General features: G+C 45.2%; 1 protein-coding gene across 1 annotated transcript in view; it reads left to right on the top strand.

Moving 5' to 3' along the window:
- The window catches only part of LOC117220411 (synaptic vesicle membrane protein VAT-1 homolog-like), a 50,321-nt gene that overhangs the window by 20,932 nt on the left and 12,516 nt on the right, over positions 1 to 16,873 (top strand). The window contains exons 2-3 of the mRNA XM_033470350.2: positions 10,613 to 10,742; positions 15,477 to 15,692. Of these exons, the coding sequence (XP_033326241.1) occupies positions 10,613 to 10,742; positions 15,477 to 15,692 (346 nt within the window). The remainder of the gene's footprint in view (positions 1 to 10,612; positions 10,743 to 15,476; positions 15,693 to 16,873) is intronic.

Genomic DNA, 16,873 nt, shown 5'->3' with positions numbered 1-16,873 from the left:
ATTTTTCCGCTCGTCGCTGACCTATGCACGCAGGCAGGAATCGTCGCGACGGCGACGGCGACGACGACGACGACGCGATCGTCGCCAGACAACGACCAACTACCGGCCTCTTTCTACCCGCGCGTTCTACACTATGTGCTTATGGTGCCATGGTGTACGCAATGTCGCTCTTTGTATTCGTGCTCAATCAACGGGGGCCCGCCTCGGTGTGCCCGCCGCGCCGAGTCACGCGAGCGAGATTCGTACATGTGATTCCGCAGCAGTTCTCACAGGCGCCTCGATGTCTTCCACGCCGGGATCGATCGGCGGCCATCCTGGCTCCTGCTGGGGTGCCTACACCTATACCACCCCTATCTGTCACGTGACAAACGTGTAATAGCAATTGGAACGACGGCGACGCTACTTCGAAATGCCGCCCCCTACTTCGCCGGTCGGTCCCCCCGTTCCTTCCTTCCTTGCTTGCTTTTGCTCGCCTTCCGTCTGCGTCTTTCTCTCTGGTTTTCTTCGCATCCCTTTCTTTTGCCTTCCGCCCTTCTTTTCTCTCTTTCTCGCTTTTTCTTTCCGCCTGCGACCCGCTCTCGGTGGTCGGTCGATTCCCTTGACCGGTTGCGGTCCGCTTCTTCAAATACGCTTTCGATGTTTGCGGACGATTAGAACGGTCCGAAAGAGATAGGAAACGCATACTTTCGTGGTATGTACGTATACCTAGGCTCGCCGAATTTCTCTGTAGGATATCTCGTCTAGGACGATATATACAGTAATGTCTCCCTAACCGACGCTCAGATTCTGCAGAAAAATGGACAATCTGGGAAGAGGAGATTATTCGAGCCTCGCGGCTCGTTTTTATAATCGTTGACAATTTGTAACTATAAAAACGAACCGCGTAGCTCGAACAATCGTGTCTCCTCTTCCCAAATTGTCCAGTTTTGTGCACGATCTCTGCGTCAATTAGGGAGAATTTACTGTGTTTCCGTATCTCGGTCTCTTTGCGAACTCTGCTTTACAACCACGCTGCGGTTCTTTGTATCGAATGATTCATAGCGAATGCAACTTTTATTCGATCGATGAACACGACCGCACGAAGTATGCAACGCCAAAGCGGCGGTGTGTTCACGTTAGAACACAATTGAAGAACGTTGCTGCCGTATTCTTTACAATTTATGAAAGTTGTTAGAAACGGGAATATATTTTTAGCTCGTTTTCTAATCGTTTTATAATATATCGCAGGCGAGCCAGCTATGTTCCGCGTTTTGATCTACGTTCGGTTTTATCATGAATGCGTAAAGTTCTGCAGTCTATTCCTCGGACATACAAAATGATGGCGGTCCAAAGTGTTCTCGAACTCGAAAGCGAGATAGAGCTTTACTCGGAGCACCCATCCGGGACCAAAAAGCCCCTAATCTGTAATGCTCGCAGCACTCGAGGTATTAGGCTCGGTTCGAATAACCAACTTCTCTCTCCCCCCCCTCTCTCTCTTTCTCTCTTGGTTTCGTGTTCTCTCGTTCTTATTTTCCCGAAGCTCGTGTTCTCTCTTCTGCTACCTTTGTTTTATCCTTATACTTCCTTTTTCGTCTCCCTCGCCCCGCTCTCTTTTTTCATCAGGCCGTCTCTCTCCCCCTCTCTCTTTCTCTCCCGCAGTCTCTCCTGGCTCCTCCGACGGCCCCATCGCCCCCATGGTCCCGCCACGGTCCCAGCTACTATCCCCTTTCATTCGCGCACATGGTGTGCGTGACCCTGGGGTGCGTCGTTGCATGTCGTCGGTCCGCGACGCTCGGCCGTTCCTTCTCTCCCGGCACAATTGGTCGGTGCCAAGAATCGAGAAAATTATTCCCCTCAATTCCACGCAATTTAAACGAATTAACCGATCGCGAGCACCGTCCGGCCGCCGCAGCGCCGCGCCGCGAAACCGATGATCCCTCGGGGGACCCCCTTTCACGGGCTCAACCGGAAACAGTGTGCGATTCGCTCGTGAAAAACGAGAGCCGATCACGACCTCCTCCTCCTCCTTCTTCTTCTTCTTTTTCTTCTTCGATCAAACTTTCAATTCGAACATATATACAACGCGTTATTCCAACAGGATTATTATTATCCAGGCGATTTTTGCACCGCGCGGGGCCTCTCTCTCTCTCCTCGTCTGCATCGGTTTCGAATCGTCGCGATCAATGGGGGCGCTCTCCCTCGCTTTTATTTCTCAAGTTGCTGGCAGGACAATGCACCATGGTAATACACTTCGCTTCGGTCACCGGCAGAAGCGCATTCCAATTTCTCTTCGATTTTTCTTTTGAACATTTCTCTTTCAATTTCGCTTCCCAACGTTCGTCTTTCAATTTTTCCTTCAGCAAATTTGTCTTCCAATTTTCCTCGAAATGAAGTTTATTTTTCCAATTTTTCTTCGAAGTTTTCCTCGCGCAAATATTCTACGAAATCGCTGACTGAAAAGTCCTCCCGACAGCTGCGAGCGCAAATTGTTAACACGATCTCCGACGTTCCTTCGAGTTCCACGCGCCAATTATTCTCCGACATCTCCGTTCTTATCGGGCTCGATTTCTTTATCGAGCGATCATCTTATCAGTCAGGGGATGCACCCAACGCGGTCGTATCTCCGTCGAGGAAAAGATGTCTACGACATTGTTATCGGTTGAGATTTCTGTCCCATGCAGAGTCTCCTCCCAGGTTTCTCTCGGCAACCTCGCCCTTTTGCCGCGTTCTCTCTCTCTCTCTCTCTCTCTCTCTCTCTCTCTCTCTCTCTCTCTGCTACTCGTTATATCCCGGTCCAGCCCGGCCAACATTGTAGCAGCGCGTGTTGCATCCGACGTCGAGAACGGGGAAAAAGAGTTCGGCGCACGTTTTGCTCGTGTCGTTCTGGAAATAGCATTGCTCCGCTCTCTTCTATATTCCGCGGTTTCCACCACCGTTCTGGGAGCAACGAATTTTTTGGCAGGAAACATTTTTACGGCATCTCTTTGTTAGATCAACGGACTCGACAACGGGCGTCGCGTCTACGTGCTCGTTAAACGCTGCGGCACCGAGTTTTCTGCGGCGCTGCAAATTGATTTGCTCGAGGAATTGCAATCGCAAAGTATTATTCGATTGTGTATCATTATATCTAGTAACGTTGTAACACGGTCGTATTATAATTTGATAACATTGTGACTCGATCGTATTATAATTCGATAACATTGTTACTCGATCGTATTGTAATTTAATTACGTTATAATTCAATCGTATTATAATTTCGTTACATTATAATTCAATCGTATTGTCATTTATTTTTATTATAACTCGATTATGTTATAATTTATTTACATTGTAAGTCAATCATAAAATAATTTACTTATATTGTAAGTCAATCATAATATAATTTACTTACATTATAAGTCAATCATAATTTAATTTACTTACATTATAAGTCAATCATATTATAATTATATTATAATATACATATTATATTATTATATTATTACTTACATTGTAAGTCAATGATAATATAATTTACTTACATTATAAGTCAATGATAATATAATTTACTTACATTATAAGTCGATCATAATATAATTTACTTACATTACAACTCGATCACATTATAATTTACTTACATCATAACTCAATCGCATTACAATTTAATTACTACATCGCATAACAATTTTTACCCATCCTTGACGGATTGTTCCTACAATTGATTGAACGTGCTCGAGCACCGATCGATCCGGCAGCCGCTAAATCCAGTCGAATGCATAATACGCGCGGCCCGACTAAGCGTCTTTCCGTGAATGAAAATGTTTCGTGTCACGCGATCGGCTTTAAATCACGTACAAGTTATCCGGTTGCCGATGATAATGGCGAGAACGGGCCGAGACGTCGCGCGCGCCTCTTGTCGGCCTGAATTTCATTACACCTAATCGAATACACGGCGCGGTGCTGCTGTTCCCGTCGAAATCGTTCGTTCGTTCGTTCGATCGATTTCTTCCGTCGTTTTCCCGTCTCGTTCTGCGCAAATTCGTTCGAATCCACAATGCAGCAAATTTGTTACGCGAAACGGAAATGGGCAGAAATTTGTTTCAAAAAAATAGAAGAAAAAGAATGGAAAAGCGCTCGGCAGTGCAACAAGTTTGTTTCACAAGATAAAAAAATAGCCTGCACCGTGCGGGTGGGAATCGTCGATGGGGGGTGCCACGGCGAAGAAACGAAATTTCCGAAAACGATTGAAAAGGAACGCGACGACGATCTATTCTCGGCCGTGGAACGGCGTTTAATTAACTATCGATTTTGCCGGTCGGTTCCTCTCCATGGGTGTTTTCCATCGCTGGGATCGATGGGATATCGACGTGCATTATTCCTGCGTCATTTATCGGCAGGCGCGGCGGCGTAATAACGTCCAGCCCCGGCTAGAGTTCCTCGACGAAAGCGGATTGAATGCACCGAGTCAATGGTGAAATGCAATAATTCCGCGGCAGGTGGATTTATCGGCAGCCGTAGGGCAGGGTGGCGGTGGGGCAAGGGGGGGAGGGCGGGCGAATGACAATCGGGACCGAGTTGCATTTTCACCGCGGCGCGGACGGGTTTTAATGGATTTCGCGAGAACACGGTCACTCTGTCGGCACCGCGACGTTACAAATTTTCCAACTTTTCCGCGACGGAGCCCTGAAAACGACGATCGACGACCAGCAGCCCGTCCTCGAGAGCCAGCCCGACCGTCGTTCGAACTCAATTATGAATTAATTAGTATTATTACAGCGCGCCGATGGTTGCAGAACGAGAAACCCGAGACGCGATTGTCCGTTCACGTTGCGACGATCATTTTGTTAAATGCAACGGCGCCGCTCCGTTGGCGAGTTGTTCAAACAATTTAGCGTATAAACATTAACGGACTGCCGTTGTACACACGCGGCAGAGATCAATGAAACGTGTCGACGAATTTTTCGAATAATTTTCTATACTTTTTTCAAGCTGTTTCTTCTATATTCGATGTAGAAGCATCGTCGGTGCTGAATTTCTCTTCGTCCACGGTTGAAGGACAACTGCCACTGAAAATATTAACAAAATTTCTCGTAAAATTGAAGGTAATTTGATCGACAAGATCGACAAGTTGCGATAAAACGTGAGTTTATCTGGTCAGAAATTAATGCGACGTATCGAACGATAAGCTATTTTCCTCGATTATTCACGCTAGATTTTCGAGGAAACCGATCTACTCAGGATAGATAGAATGAATAATATGCATTAATATGCTCCGGTTCGAAGAATTCAGTCGTGACTCATTGGAGATCCGCGATTAACGAAGTACTGGAGAAGTTGACCGTTAGTTATAAAATTACAAAAAAAGAGTTATTGATTTTTACTATTTAATTTATTATTAATTTATATTATATTATATATCATAATATATATTATATTATATATCATAATATATATTATATTATATCGAATATTAAAATAATATTAAAATTAAATAACATTTACAGAACTCCTAGCTCGAATAATCGCATCTCCTCTCCCCAAATTCTCCACTTTCGTGCGCGATCCGAGCGCCAATTGGTGAGCAATTACCGTGGCAAGAGTAAAATCTCCTTTAAAATTATTTGTCGAAAATTTTAAAAGTATTTCCCGAAAAATCGGCTGGAAATACACGATCTAACTTAACGCCTTTGTATCGTTCCTCCGGATATTTAGTGCACCGATGACAACGCCGCGCGGTTATCACGGTCTAACCTTGCGCCGCGTTTCATCCGATTCACTCGTTGCCCGTGATTCATCGCGACCGATTGCTGTCGGGAAATTACACGGTGTCACAGAAGCGTCGATAAAGCTTTTTACGACGCGCGCGTCCGGAATAGCTGATGCTGAAAGATCCGGCGAGATAGGGCGCGCAGGAGCAACCCCCCGAATCGGCCGCGTTACGATCGCCGATCTTCTGGGCATCGCGCACGCCGGTCCTCTCTTCTATTATTGTCAATGCGGAGTTAAACGGCACCGCGAAATAAGGTTTCAGGGAAATAGTTAACACGAGTCGAAATAAGTTCGCGTCGTTCCGACGCAAGCTCGCTCAGCTTCCGCCGCGAATCGATCCGAAGATGTTACGCGCCAGATGATGATTCACTGGTCGCACATGCAGATAGTCGGTGCTCCCTGCAACCCTAATAATTCTTGTCGCGTGAAAAACCGCAAGAAATGCTACTGGCGAGTATGCGATCGCTTATAGTCGATGATGCTTCTTGCCCGACATCCCGAGGAATGGTGTCGTCGCATCGATTCGACGCAGGGCGTAGCTTTTTCTGCATTTCCAATGAAACGGCAACTGTTCGCCGAGGTTAATCGGTGAACATTGATCGCGAGCAATCTTCGGCGATCGTTTCGGCGGTCATTCGGTCGACGATTTGTTCAGAAGTTCGTCGATTTTTCGCATCGGCTAGGCACGGTTCTAATCTTCCATTTTGTACTTTGCAATGAAACGGTGACCGTTCGTCGACTTATTAGAGAGAATTTATCGCGAGCGATGTTTGATCGATCGACGATCATCTTCTGGTAAATCATTCGATTGGACGACTCTCCTAGTATCGAGTGTTACCCTTCAATTGCCGCCGATTCGAGGCGTCGGCGTACCGTCGCGTCGACGCTAAAGCGTCACCGAACGCTTCGATAATTAAATTACTATGAAATACAGTCATTAGCCTGAAATTACTACTCGACGCGGTCGCAGCCATTAAGGAATACAGTAGGATCGTGATCGAGACGTGCAGCGGCAGAAATACTGTACAATCATCGTTGAAAAATTCAGAGCGCAATCATCGTTAAGATATTCGGTACAATCATCATTAATATATACAGCACTGTCGTCGTTAAGATATTCAGAGCTGTCGTTAAGAGATGCGGCGGTGCAAGAAAAAGGTAATCGTTGTTCCTGGTATCGCGTGAAAATGTTAGACTGCAAAATCGTTCACCGACGGCGATTAAAATTGCTCGTTAACGATACAAACTAATCGCGTGTTCAAATCATATCTGTTGCAATATAATACCGCCTGCCACGCGGTACCAAAATAAATTAATACCTTCTAATTTTTGTTCTTTTAATCGTCGCGTCCATGCGACAATAATATAAAATTATAAATATTATAAAATCGTAATACAATAAAATTCAGATCGCGGCGGACGAAATTTCTCGATAATACCAGAGACCCAACGCTGCGATAAAGGGCTGAAACAACGAAGCGATCCGGCAAGGATCACGAAAGACCGTTCATTCTTCAACACTTAGCGTCCAAAAGGCGCATCTAGGCGTTCGAGCGGTATCGGTTTCAATCCAAACAATTCGATCAGCTGCAGAGACTGCAGCCAGGAATGCTCCCCCGGGAAAGGGATCTCTCGGCTCGTTTCCTGTTGGGCCCTTGGTCCCGGCTGGGCCGCAAAAACGCGTGTCCCTTCCAATTTTAGCCGGGCGCGGTGTTCCCTCGAAAATTCCAGCGAAAGTGTTACGAACGCTTATCGTAAAAGCCGAAAATAGAGCGGCGAACGGGCGGCGGCGTCGTCTCTTCTTCTCTGGGCCGCGGTGTGGCGGAGCGGATTTTCACGGTTCCGGTACCCTCTCGAGGGAATCCTCGCGAGATGGGACGCGCGTGAACGGTCGCACGTGAGTCCTCGATGGGTGCGTGAGTCGTCGTCGTCTCTCTTTACCGGCTGGGCCACGCACCCAGGGGGCTGAAATAGAAAATGGTTCTTCTGTGCGTGCCGCGGCGATTCCTCGTGGCTCGCAAAGCGACAGAAGACGGGGCCGCGGCCGCTCGCTCGATCGCTCGCGGCGTTACGCCTCGCGTATAAATACACGTGTGCGGTTACCTTCGAGGCTGCAACCCTAAGTACTCTCCGGCTGACAGACGGAGGGGTACGCCGAGGCGCCGCGACGCCTAGACCGACGCCTGGCGTCGCACGCAACGCCACCGACGCCGACGCCGTCGCCGGCCGACCGTGAAACGGTTTATCAAAGCTTCCTTACCTTCGACACCGATGTTTATATCTTCCTGGAAAAAACGTGACGGACCCCGCTCACGAATATTTAATCGCCATCGATTCGACGCGCTTCCTTTCTTTCTCTCCTCTCTTTTTTCTTCCCTTTTTGCCCTTTCACGGAGACATTAACCGACACCCCGGCGCTGTTCGACGGCTCGCGAAACGTGTGCTTTTTTTTCTTCTTTTTACTATATGGACACGTCCGGAATGACTGATAGACTTTCTTTCTTGCGTTCGTAGGCTCCGGTTTGCGCTGATTAGAAATTGCAATAAGGTCACCGCTAGATCGCCGCGCGGATAGCGCGCAATAAGAACATTTGGGATAGCGTGCAATAAAAAAATTTAGGCTAATGTTCACATCGGCAGGAATGTCGTATGTTCTCTGGAATGAACTGTGATTAATTGCGACGCAGATCTTTCGGCGTTTATGATGCCTGCGCGTTATGCACGAAGTACGGGGAAAGCATGCTGAAAGCTGGTTATCCTGCAATTGAAGCAACGGGCTGGGAAAATATTCTTTTTCGAGTCCGGCAATTTTTCTCCGAGTTCGACAATTTTTTCTCCGAGTTCGGCAATTTTTTCTCCGAGTTCGGCAATTTTTCTCCAGGTCCAGCAATTTTTCTCCGAGTCCGTTAATTTTTCTAGAACTTCTACGATTTTTCCAAACGATCTACGAATTTTCTAGAAGCTCCTTAATTTTTCTAGAAGCTCCTTAATTTTTCTAGAAGCTCCTCAATTTTTCTAGAAGCTCCTCAATTTTTCTAGAAGCTCCTCAATTTTTCTAGAAGCTCCTCAATTTTTCTAGAAGCTCCTCAATTTTTCTAGAAGCTCCTTAATTTTTCTAGGAGCTCCTCAATTTTTCTAGAAGCTCCTCAATTTTTCTAGAAGCTCCTCAATTTTTCTAAAAGCTCCTTAATTTTTCTAGAAGCTCCTTAATTTTTCTAGAAGCTCCTTAATTTTTCTAGAAGCTTCTCAATTTCTCTAGAAGCTCCTCAATTTCTCTAGAAGCTCCTTAATTTTTCTAGAAGCTCCTTAATTTTTCTAGAAGCTCCTTAATTTTTCTAGAAGCTCCTTAATTTCTCTAAAAGTCCCTTAATTTCTCTAAAAGTCCCTTAATTTCTCTAGAATACAATTAATCGCTTTTCGGTCAAAGTTCACGTCGTTTACACGGCACCGGGCTGAAAATCGTCGAGGGCAATCCGTCCAGCGGCCGTTCAGCAGAACCCGAAACGATTTTAACGAACGAGACCCCGTAACGAATACGAATACCCCCGAGGGTCGGACGATTCTCTGTTTGATAAATCGTTGTCCGTCGATTCGCATACCGATGACCGAGCGAGAAATGGTCGCGCGCGCGCGCGCGCGCGCGATCGCGTTACCGTTTTCCAAACGATCGGTTGTTCGGGGAACAGGGTGGACAAGCGGCGACGGTGGCAGCATCGACCATATTAAAAACCAGTTTCCAAGGTATCTGCCGATGTACACACGGTGCGTGCGGAAAAAGGAGGCATCGATAAGGCCCATTCACATGGCCGGTCGGCGGCGTCGGCGGCGGCGCGCCAGTTCTTTATTCATACGATAAGCGAGACTGTCGTGCGCGTAATTATTCTGCGGCGCACGGCTCGCCGATAATTTACTCGTTTGTCGCAACGCATTAAAAAATAATAATCCATTGTTACGTGGCCTGACGCCGTTTATCGATCGCGTTCAACGTTTCGCTGTACGCGACGCGCGCCTAGGGTTGTTTTGTATCGCGGAGTTTCCAGTTCATGTATTTTTGCGCTATTCGACCGCGGCACGCCGACGCGCGTCGATCTTCCAGCGGGCTATTTTTGATACAGATTGTATCCTTTCCGGATGATTTTGAATGGTATCGGCGAACGCGATTAATTTTAACGTAAATACGACGGAGAGATATTCGTTGAACGGGGGAGGATTTCGTCGGGAAATTAGGTTCCACCGGATTCCTTTTTATCGTTCCTTTATTTAAATTTATTTTTCGGATTTCCTTCGGAAGAGCTTAAAGTTATTGTTGCGTGATTTTCAAGATGTTCTAATTAAATATATATACACAATAAATATAAATTATCACGCCTGCATTATACTTGTATTATTTCATATTATTCAATAAACGTTCGCTGCAAATAGGGGTATATTACCATAAGCTGCATCTAAGCAGTTCCTCTCTCCATTAAAATCGTATTTCTCATTTTTATCAAATCGATAAAAAGAAGGATTCGAACCAGCATAGAACTATAATCCGAGCCACAAAATTGTCAGAAATGTCTGCCGTTGATAGGCGAAGGTATTAAACTGTCCATCGCCGATAAAATAGTGTTTATATAGGCTCGAGAAAATATATTCAGCGCGACTCACCAGGCCACTACAATATTCCTGTCCCCGGGGTGAAAAACAACCCTCGAACTTGGGGTAAGACCATTCGTTTCGATGAATATCTCGCGAACTATTAGAGCCGCGGAGATAAAGCGCGTTATAGAACGTAAAATTGTAGGAAAATTCGTAGCGGTGGGGCGGGGCCCCCTTTTCGGCATAATACGCTCGGTATCGATTGCATTGGTACTTTACACGCACGTGCCTTGTCTTTTTCCAGCGGATTGAGCTTCCAAGATCTGATGGCCAGACAGGGCGCTATCGATTCCCCGCCGAAAACTCCTTTTATTATGGGATCCGAGTGCGCAGGTGACATCGAGCAGCTTGGCGAGGGCGTGGAGAACTTTAAGGTAAGCGAAACAACCCCTTGCTGTCGTTCCGCGGACGGAATTTCTTCGCGGTCTTCGGCCCGCTTATTAACAGATTACTTCTCGAGACCTCTCTTCTTCCTTCTTCTCTACGAAACACGCGACACTCTTAACAGTCGCCATCGATAGATTACTTCCGCTCGACGCCCGCCAAACTTTTCCATTTAACCTTACCCGGAAAGTTTTTAAGTAGATCATTTCAGCGAGCCGCGCGAATCTGGCCGGAAGAGCGACGCTTCAAGCACGCTGCTGCCATTTTCGAGCGCTAGATATTCCAGATAATTATTTTCGCGGACAGATCTACGCCGGTTAACACGATTTTTTATGCGACGCTCGCAGAGACGCAAGTTCGCCGTTCTAGTAAAAATAAATCGAAGATACGGGTCCTACGATTTTTCTACAAGTCTCGCGATTTTTCTACAGGTCCTATGATTTTTCTACAAGTCTCGCGATTTTTCTACAAGTCTCGCGATTTTTCTACAAGTCTCGCGATTTTTCTACAAGTCTCGCGATTTTTCTACAAGTCTCGCGATTTTTCTACAAGCCCTACGATTTTTCTACAAGCCCTACGATTTTTCTACAAGCCCTACGATTTTTCTACAAGCCCTACGATTTTTCTACAAGTCCCACGATTTTTCTACAAGTCCCACGATTTTTCTACAAGCCCTACGATTTTTCTACAGGCTCTACGATTTTTCCAGACGGCCAATAATGAGATCCTAGTTCGATCATTAAATTTACCGAGATCTTGGGCTTGATCTAGCTTCGCGAGCCCTTCTTCGAGCGGACGATAAGGGGTCGTAATTAAAAACGCTGGTTACCGCTTCCTCAAAGAACGTTGATAACAGAAGCTGCTTAGTGGCAGCTTACAATTCTCGGGACCCTTTGACGGTCTCTATGAATTCTTCGCGGCTGACTCGAGAGAGGCCACCGTTGCACACACCGGGTGTCTCCTTTAAAATCAGTTCGATCTTATGCGACCGCCGATCGCGCCGAAAAATCTTGCCGCAAAAGATAGAAGGCGGCGTCTAGATGAGGAATTCGATCCCAAGCGGTTTGATCGCAGACGAACACGCAATGATTCATATCTTGGATGATTCATAGCCGTGGGGACCGATTTAAATGGAGCACCGTGTACAGACAACACTGGATGGATAGATTCTTTTAAGTATTAAATATAGCGAAGCGGCTGAATTTTTTTTGCTTGACGTCACCGGCTGGTGCTTGAACGACGTGTTTCCTGTGGCGGCAGCGTAAACTAAAAAAAGAAATAACTAGAATTCTTTCCTCCCCTATAGGAAATGATGTATGACTACGGGTATCCGTATGGTCATCAGAAAGGGAGCGATAGTAAAAATTGTTTAGCCGAGAAGATAATCGTGGTAGTTGATTTTTAACTGAGTTTAATTTATTTCTTTTTTATTCTATTTTATTCTATTTCCTTGATTTATTTTATATTATTTTATTTCCTTATTTTATTTTATATTATTTTATTTCCTTATTTTATTTTATATTATTTTATTTTCTTATTTTATATTATATTATTTTATTTCTTTATATTTCATTTTATCCATTTTATTTCATCGCAAGTTATGCGATAATAATTGCTCGGAGGGAATTATTTTTCATTTAAATAATCTTGATCCAATTAAATTATTTCGTCTCTTATCTCTCTTTCGGCTAAGTTCGTTTATTATCTTATAATAAAAACAGAGCTTCGCATTATTATTAGCGGGAATTATTCTTTTTACAACTAATTCGCGAAATCGTTGTCGGAATTTTGCACGAACTCGACACCGGCTTTCGAGAGAGCCGTCCGTGCATATAATATACGGAGTCGGAATATATGTACCAGTCGGCAGAGTAAGTGTTGCAAATTTTTCCGCACGCAACAACGCGCAAGCGTTTCCTGCGCGGGTAGAGAACGTTAGGCGACGAGACCGCGGACAAAATCGATGGGAATGGGGCTGACTCGGAGCAATAACTATCGACGAGGAAGAGACAACGTTCCAGAAGGAAAGAGAACTCTCTCCACCGCTACGCCGCGATTTGCATCCATTATCATGTCAAACGGGCTCGTCTGGCCGCTCTTCGTTTTCCGTGTTGCGAGTGGACCCCGCGATATAACTTCCTTGGAAAACTTTCAATATTGATCTACGATAATCGCCGCGGGATACACTCTCCGACGTCCCAATGCACATATTCGCAAGTAATTTTCATTGCACGGCTGGACAGTTTATTTTCGCAATTTTTGATAGCACGATAGCTATAGCTGCGCCGCGAATCAGGGTCGTTGTCCTTAAGGGGGAGGAGATAATTGTCCTGGAAGCATGGGACAATATTGTAGCGGAGCAGGAAACTACCCTTGAAATTATGCAAATCAGATTGAGGTGATTCATTGGAGCAAAAAATCTTGGAATAATAGGAACGACCTCTTTTTAAGTGATACAGAATTTAACCCCTTGACGTGTTCTAGTTAAACATGATATGATTCGATATGTTTGCCTCTTAAATTTTGTCTATAATTCTCGTTTATATTTTACTTAATTCGTATTTATATTTTACTTCTATATTTTTCATTTTATAATGAATACTCCTTCGTCCAGTCATTTTTATTATAAATTCATAACATCCGCTGGCTATTTATAATAGTAATTTTTCTAGCATTGCAACAAGTCTATTTTCCAGTGAAAATCTTGTCCAACAGATAAAATAGCAAACCAGTAATATTAAACGCTATTATACCGTTTTATTACGTCAAGGGGTTGAACAATACTTTCGCCCCCCTTCGACCTTGGGATCGGCCGCGATAGCCTGTATAAATAGGGCTGTTAATCTCGTCGGAGAACGAGATGAAAGGAAACAGGGTAGTTTTTGCATCCCTTTCCTCTTCCCGAGACATTAATAAAAACAGAAGTACACACCCCCCTGTACCCGGAAGATAGAGGGTGGGTCGCGCGCGGACGGAAGAATGGCGACGGTCTAAGAGACCGGCAAATTCTCCTGGATCCGTCAATGCTTCCTTCATCCCTTAAGAGTGCCAGCCCGCGGATCCTAGAGAGCCACCCTCGCCGGCAGAAAGCAGATAATCCCATAAAAGAAGAAATAAACGGACGAGCTGCAGAGAATTGAACGGCCGTTTCAGCGCAACAATGCTAAGAACTCCAGACACCCTTTCTAGGCGAGGGGATGCGCCACGCGGGGGTGCTTTTTGTCCAGAGGGAACTCGAATATTCCATCCCGACGTGGCGTGACGTGGCGAGGCGAGGCGAGGCGAGGCGAGGCGAGAGGTTCCATCGGGCGCGCGGCAACCCCCAATTGTCGGTCGTTTACACGTGCTGCTCGGGATATCGGACCCTTAAGGGGTTGTCACACTTCGGATATCCGGAAATGTGATCTGACGTCACCAATGTCTACATGGAAACACACTCGGCCCCGAAAATACCGATTCTTGGGGAACTTCCCCGTCGGCCGTAATCACTGCGCTTACGATATCTACTCGCAGGGTGAAATTAACCCTCTGGCTCATTTTTACTCGCCAGGGTAGTCATATGATTTTATTCCAACAAGGATAGAAATGATATCACTACAACCAGGATCGAGTTGATTTTTATATCGATCAGTGCTGAGATGATTTTACACTGTCTAGGGGTAGTATATCAGGGTTGGAAAGGGAAATAAATACGTGGTCTTCAGGAATTCCATGGTACTCGCTCGTCAAAGAGAAAAAAGAGAAGAAGAAGAAGCACACGGTGTATTTTTTTCCACGTGCGTTCGACTACCCCTTGAAACGTTCCAGCATCCCCTCGCGACCTTCGGAGATCTCGAAAATGGACCAGCCCGAGGCAGTTCGCTTCCGCAGAAACGTCACGGTGCTTGGAAAAGTACCGTGGGACTCCACCCTCGTGGAAAGATTAGTGGGTGAAAAATTCAAGGCCGGGTTAAACGGGGAACCGGCGGCCGAGGAAACTCGGGGGTGGTTTCCTTGTGCTATTCGAGATGCGGGAAACTGGCTCGAGGCTCACGTCGCGTTCGTCCCTCTTTTCATATGCTCCTAGACGTGACGTCCGAGTGAGTTTTGCCTATCGGGGGATAATATCTGGGAGTGTACAGGCTGTTAAGGAGGAGCGTTTCTGTGCAAACGGGATGAGTCAGTAGAATTTGTTCGTGGGAAACGTCGTTCTTTGAGGAAGCGAGCCCCTTCGATTGTTGACTACAGTTTTAGGAAGATTAGAGTACGAGGACAACGTGCTCTGATAATGGATAAAAAAAGTTGCGAGGAAACGAGAACTCTTTTGTTCATCAAATATTAATCGAATAATAAATTACTCTTAAATTGAATTGAAATGAATTAAAATTGAATTAAAATAAATTGACTCGAATTAAATTAAATTGAATGGAATGAAATTGAATCAAATTAAATTGTTCTTAAATTATTATAAAATGCAGCCAAACAAGTTGGCGTGTTGCTATTTAAAATCATAGCTAGATCGGGGATTTTTCTACGAGATGAAACTTACGGGGATCGAGTAGAAAATTAATTCTGTATTTAATAAATCCACTAGGTTGACGTTCGCGATTTATCGATTGTTTCAACAATCGAATAGTTTAGAGTATAAGTATTTATTGTACTCCGCAGAGAACGCGGGGTGTTATCTCTGTGGAGGAATCCCGAATAATTAATGGTGCGAGACACATTTGGCTGTTTGGTTTTAGGTGGGCGATCGAGTAGTCGCATTTCCTGATCACAAAGCGTGGGCGGAGCTCGTTGCAGTGCCGGCTACGTCCGTTTTCGCGTTGCCACCAGGCCTGAGCTACCTCGATGCATCAGCGATCACCATGAACTACACCGTGGCTTACATCCTGCTGTTCAAGCTTGCCAACCTGGCACCTGGCAAGAGTCTTCTGCTCCACAGCGCCGGCGGGGGTGTGGTAAGTGTCGTAGTTCTCTTCATTTTTTTCAATGATTAATGATCGGCGACCGATTATGCGAATTTATACTTCGACGCACGAGTTGCAGAAATTCGTGCGAAATCAATATTGTCATCATTAATCATTCAATTATTATATTAATTATATTTGAACTATATTTAATTTTATTATATTAATTATTAATAATATCGGATCCATATGAGTTGATCGGACTGTGTATGTTTGTTTACTCATTTATTAATGCTTTGAACCAGATGGTTTATTTAGCAGATAAGAATTGTTTGCTTAGATTACAAAACAGAGGAATACTTGCTCTCTGCAATCGTTTCAGCAGATTAAAAACAATAAATTGAGGTTGTTAATTTTTTTTTAAATTCCTACTATTCTAAGTTCCACTCAAATTTACTATAAAATAATGCATGAAAATTGTAGTCTAACATTAGAAGCAAAGGCTTCCGCTTGCACTGTCAAACTAGCATTTCTACTCGATGGAAATCGAGTTCGGCCACACGTGCGGCGGAGGGTTCCTGTGATTCGGCCAAAATGTGTTCCACACATGTGCAGCGTATTGTTACAGCTAACTTGAATTATCGTTGTCCCCATTTGGGGATCACGGCTACTCAACACCGCCGCTTTTGTTCCAATACTTCTCACGTTTCCAGAGATTATCGTGCGTGTTCTGCGGCGACACGCCGTTTCTCGTCGTGCAAGATGCGTCAAGATTTTGTACAAAAGTAAAGTCGTGTCCGTTTTAATCTAGCATACTCCAAGATCTGGAACGCGAAATAATAGAATGTTGCCGTCAGAAAGATATCAAGTGAAATATAAAAGAGAACGCGCACACGAATGCTCTCGAAGTTCTGACAGAACTGCACAATAAGTCGGATCTTGTATTTTTTTGCAAGAGGTCACGGCCTGCGCTCGAAACCACGAACAAAGAGAACTGCAACGTTCCCCGATCAGCCAACGGAAATACAAGAATGTCCCGCTAACCACATCATTTACCATTTCCTCGATGCCACCCTCCACACCCATCCAGAGTCAACATACACTTCCATCACTCCCTAACCGGCTTCCGGCCGGCGACACCTTAATTCCGAAACCTTCTCTGCAGCCAGTCAAAATGAACGAGGCTCGGTCTTTTATGCTTCGACCGGCGCGCACACCCGGAGCATTTGTGC

Source organism: Megalopta genalis, chromosome 5 (genome assembly GCF_051020955.1).
Source record: "Megalopta genalis isolate 19385.01 chromosome 5, iyMegGena1_principal, whole genome shotgun sequence".
NCBI classification, from domain to species: Eukaryota; Metazoa; Arthropoda; class Insecta; order Hymenoptera; family Halictidae; genus Megalopta; species Megalopta genalis.
Note: the sequence above shows the minus strand (reverse complement) of the source record. Positions and strands in the feature narration are given on the sequence as shown.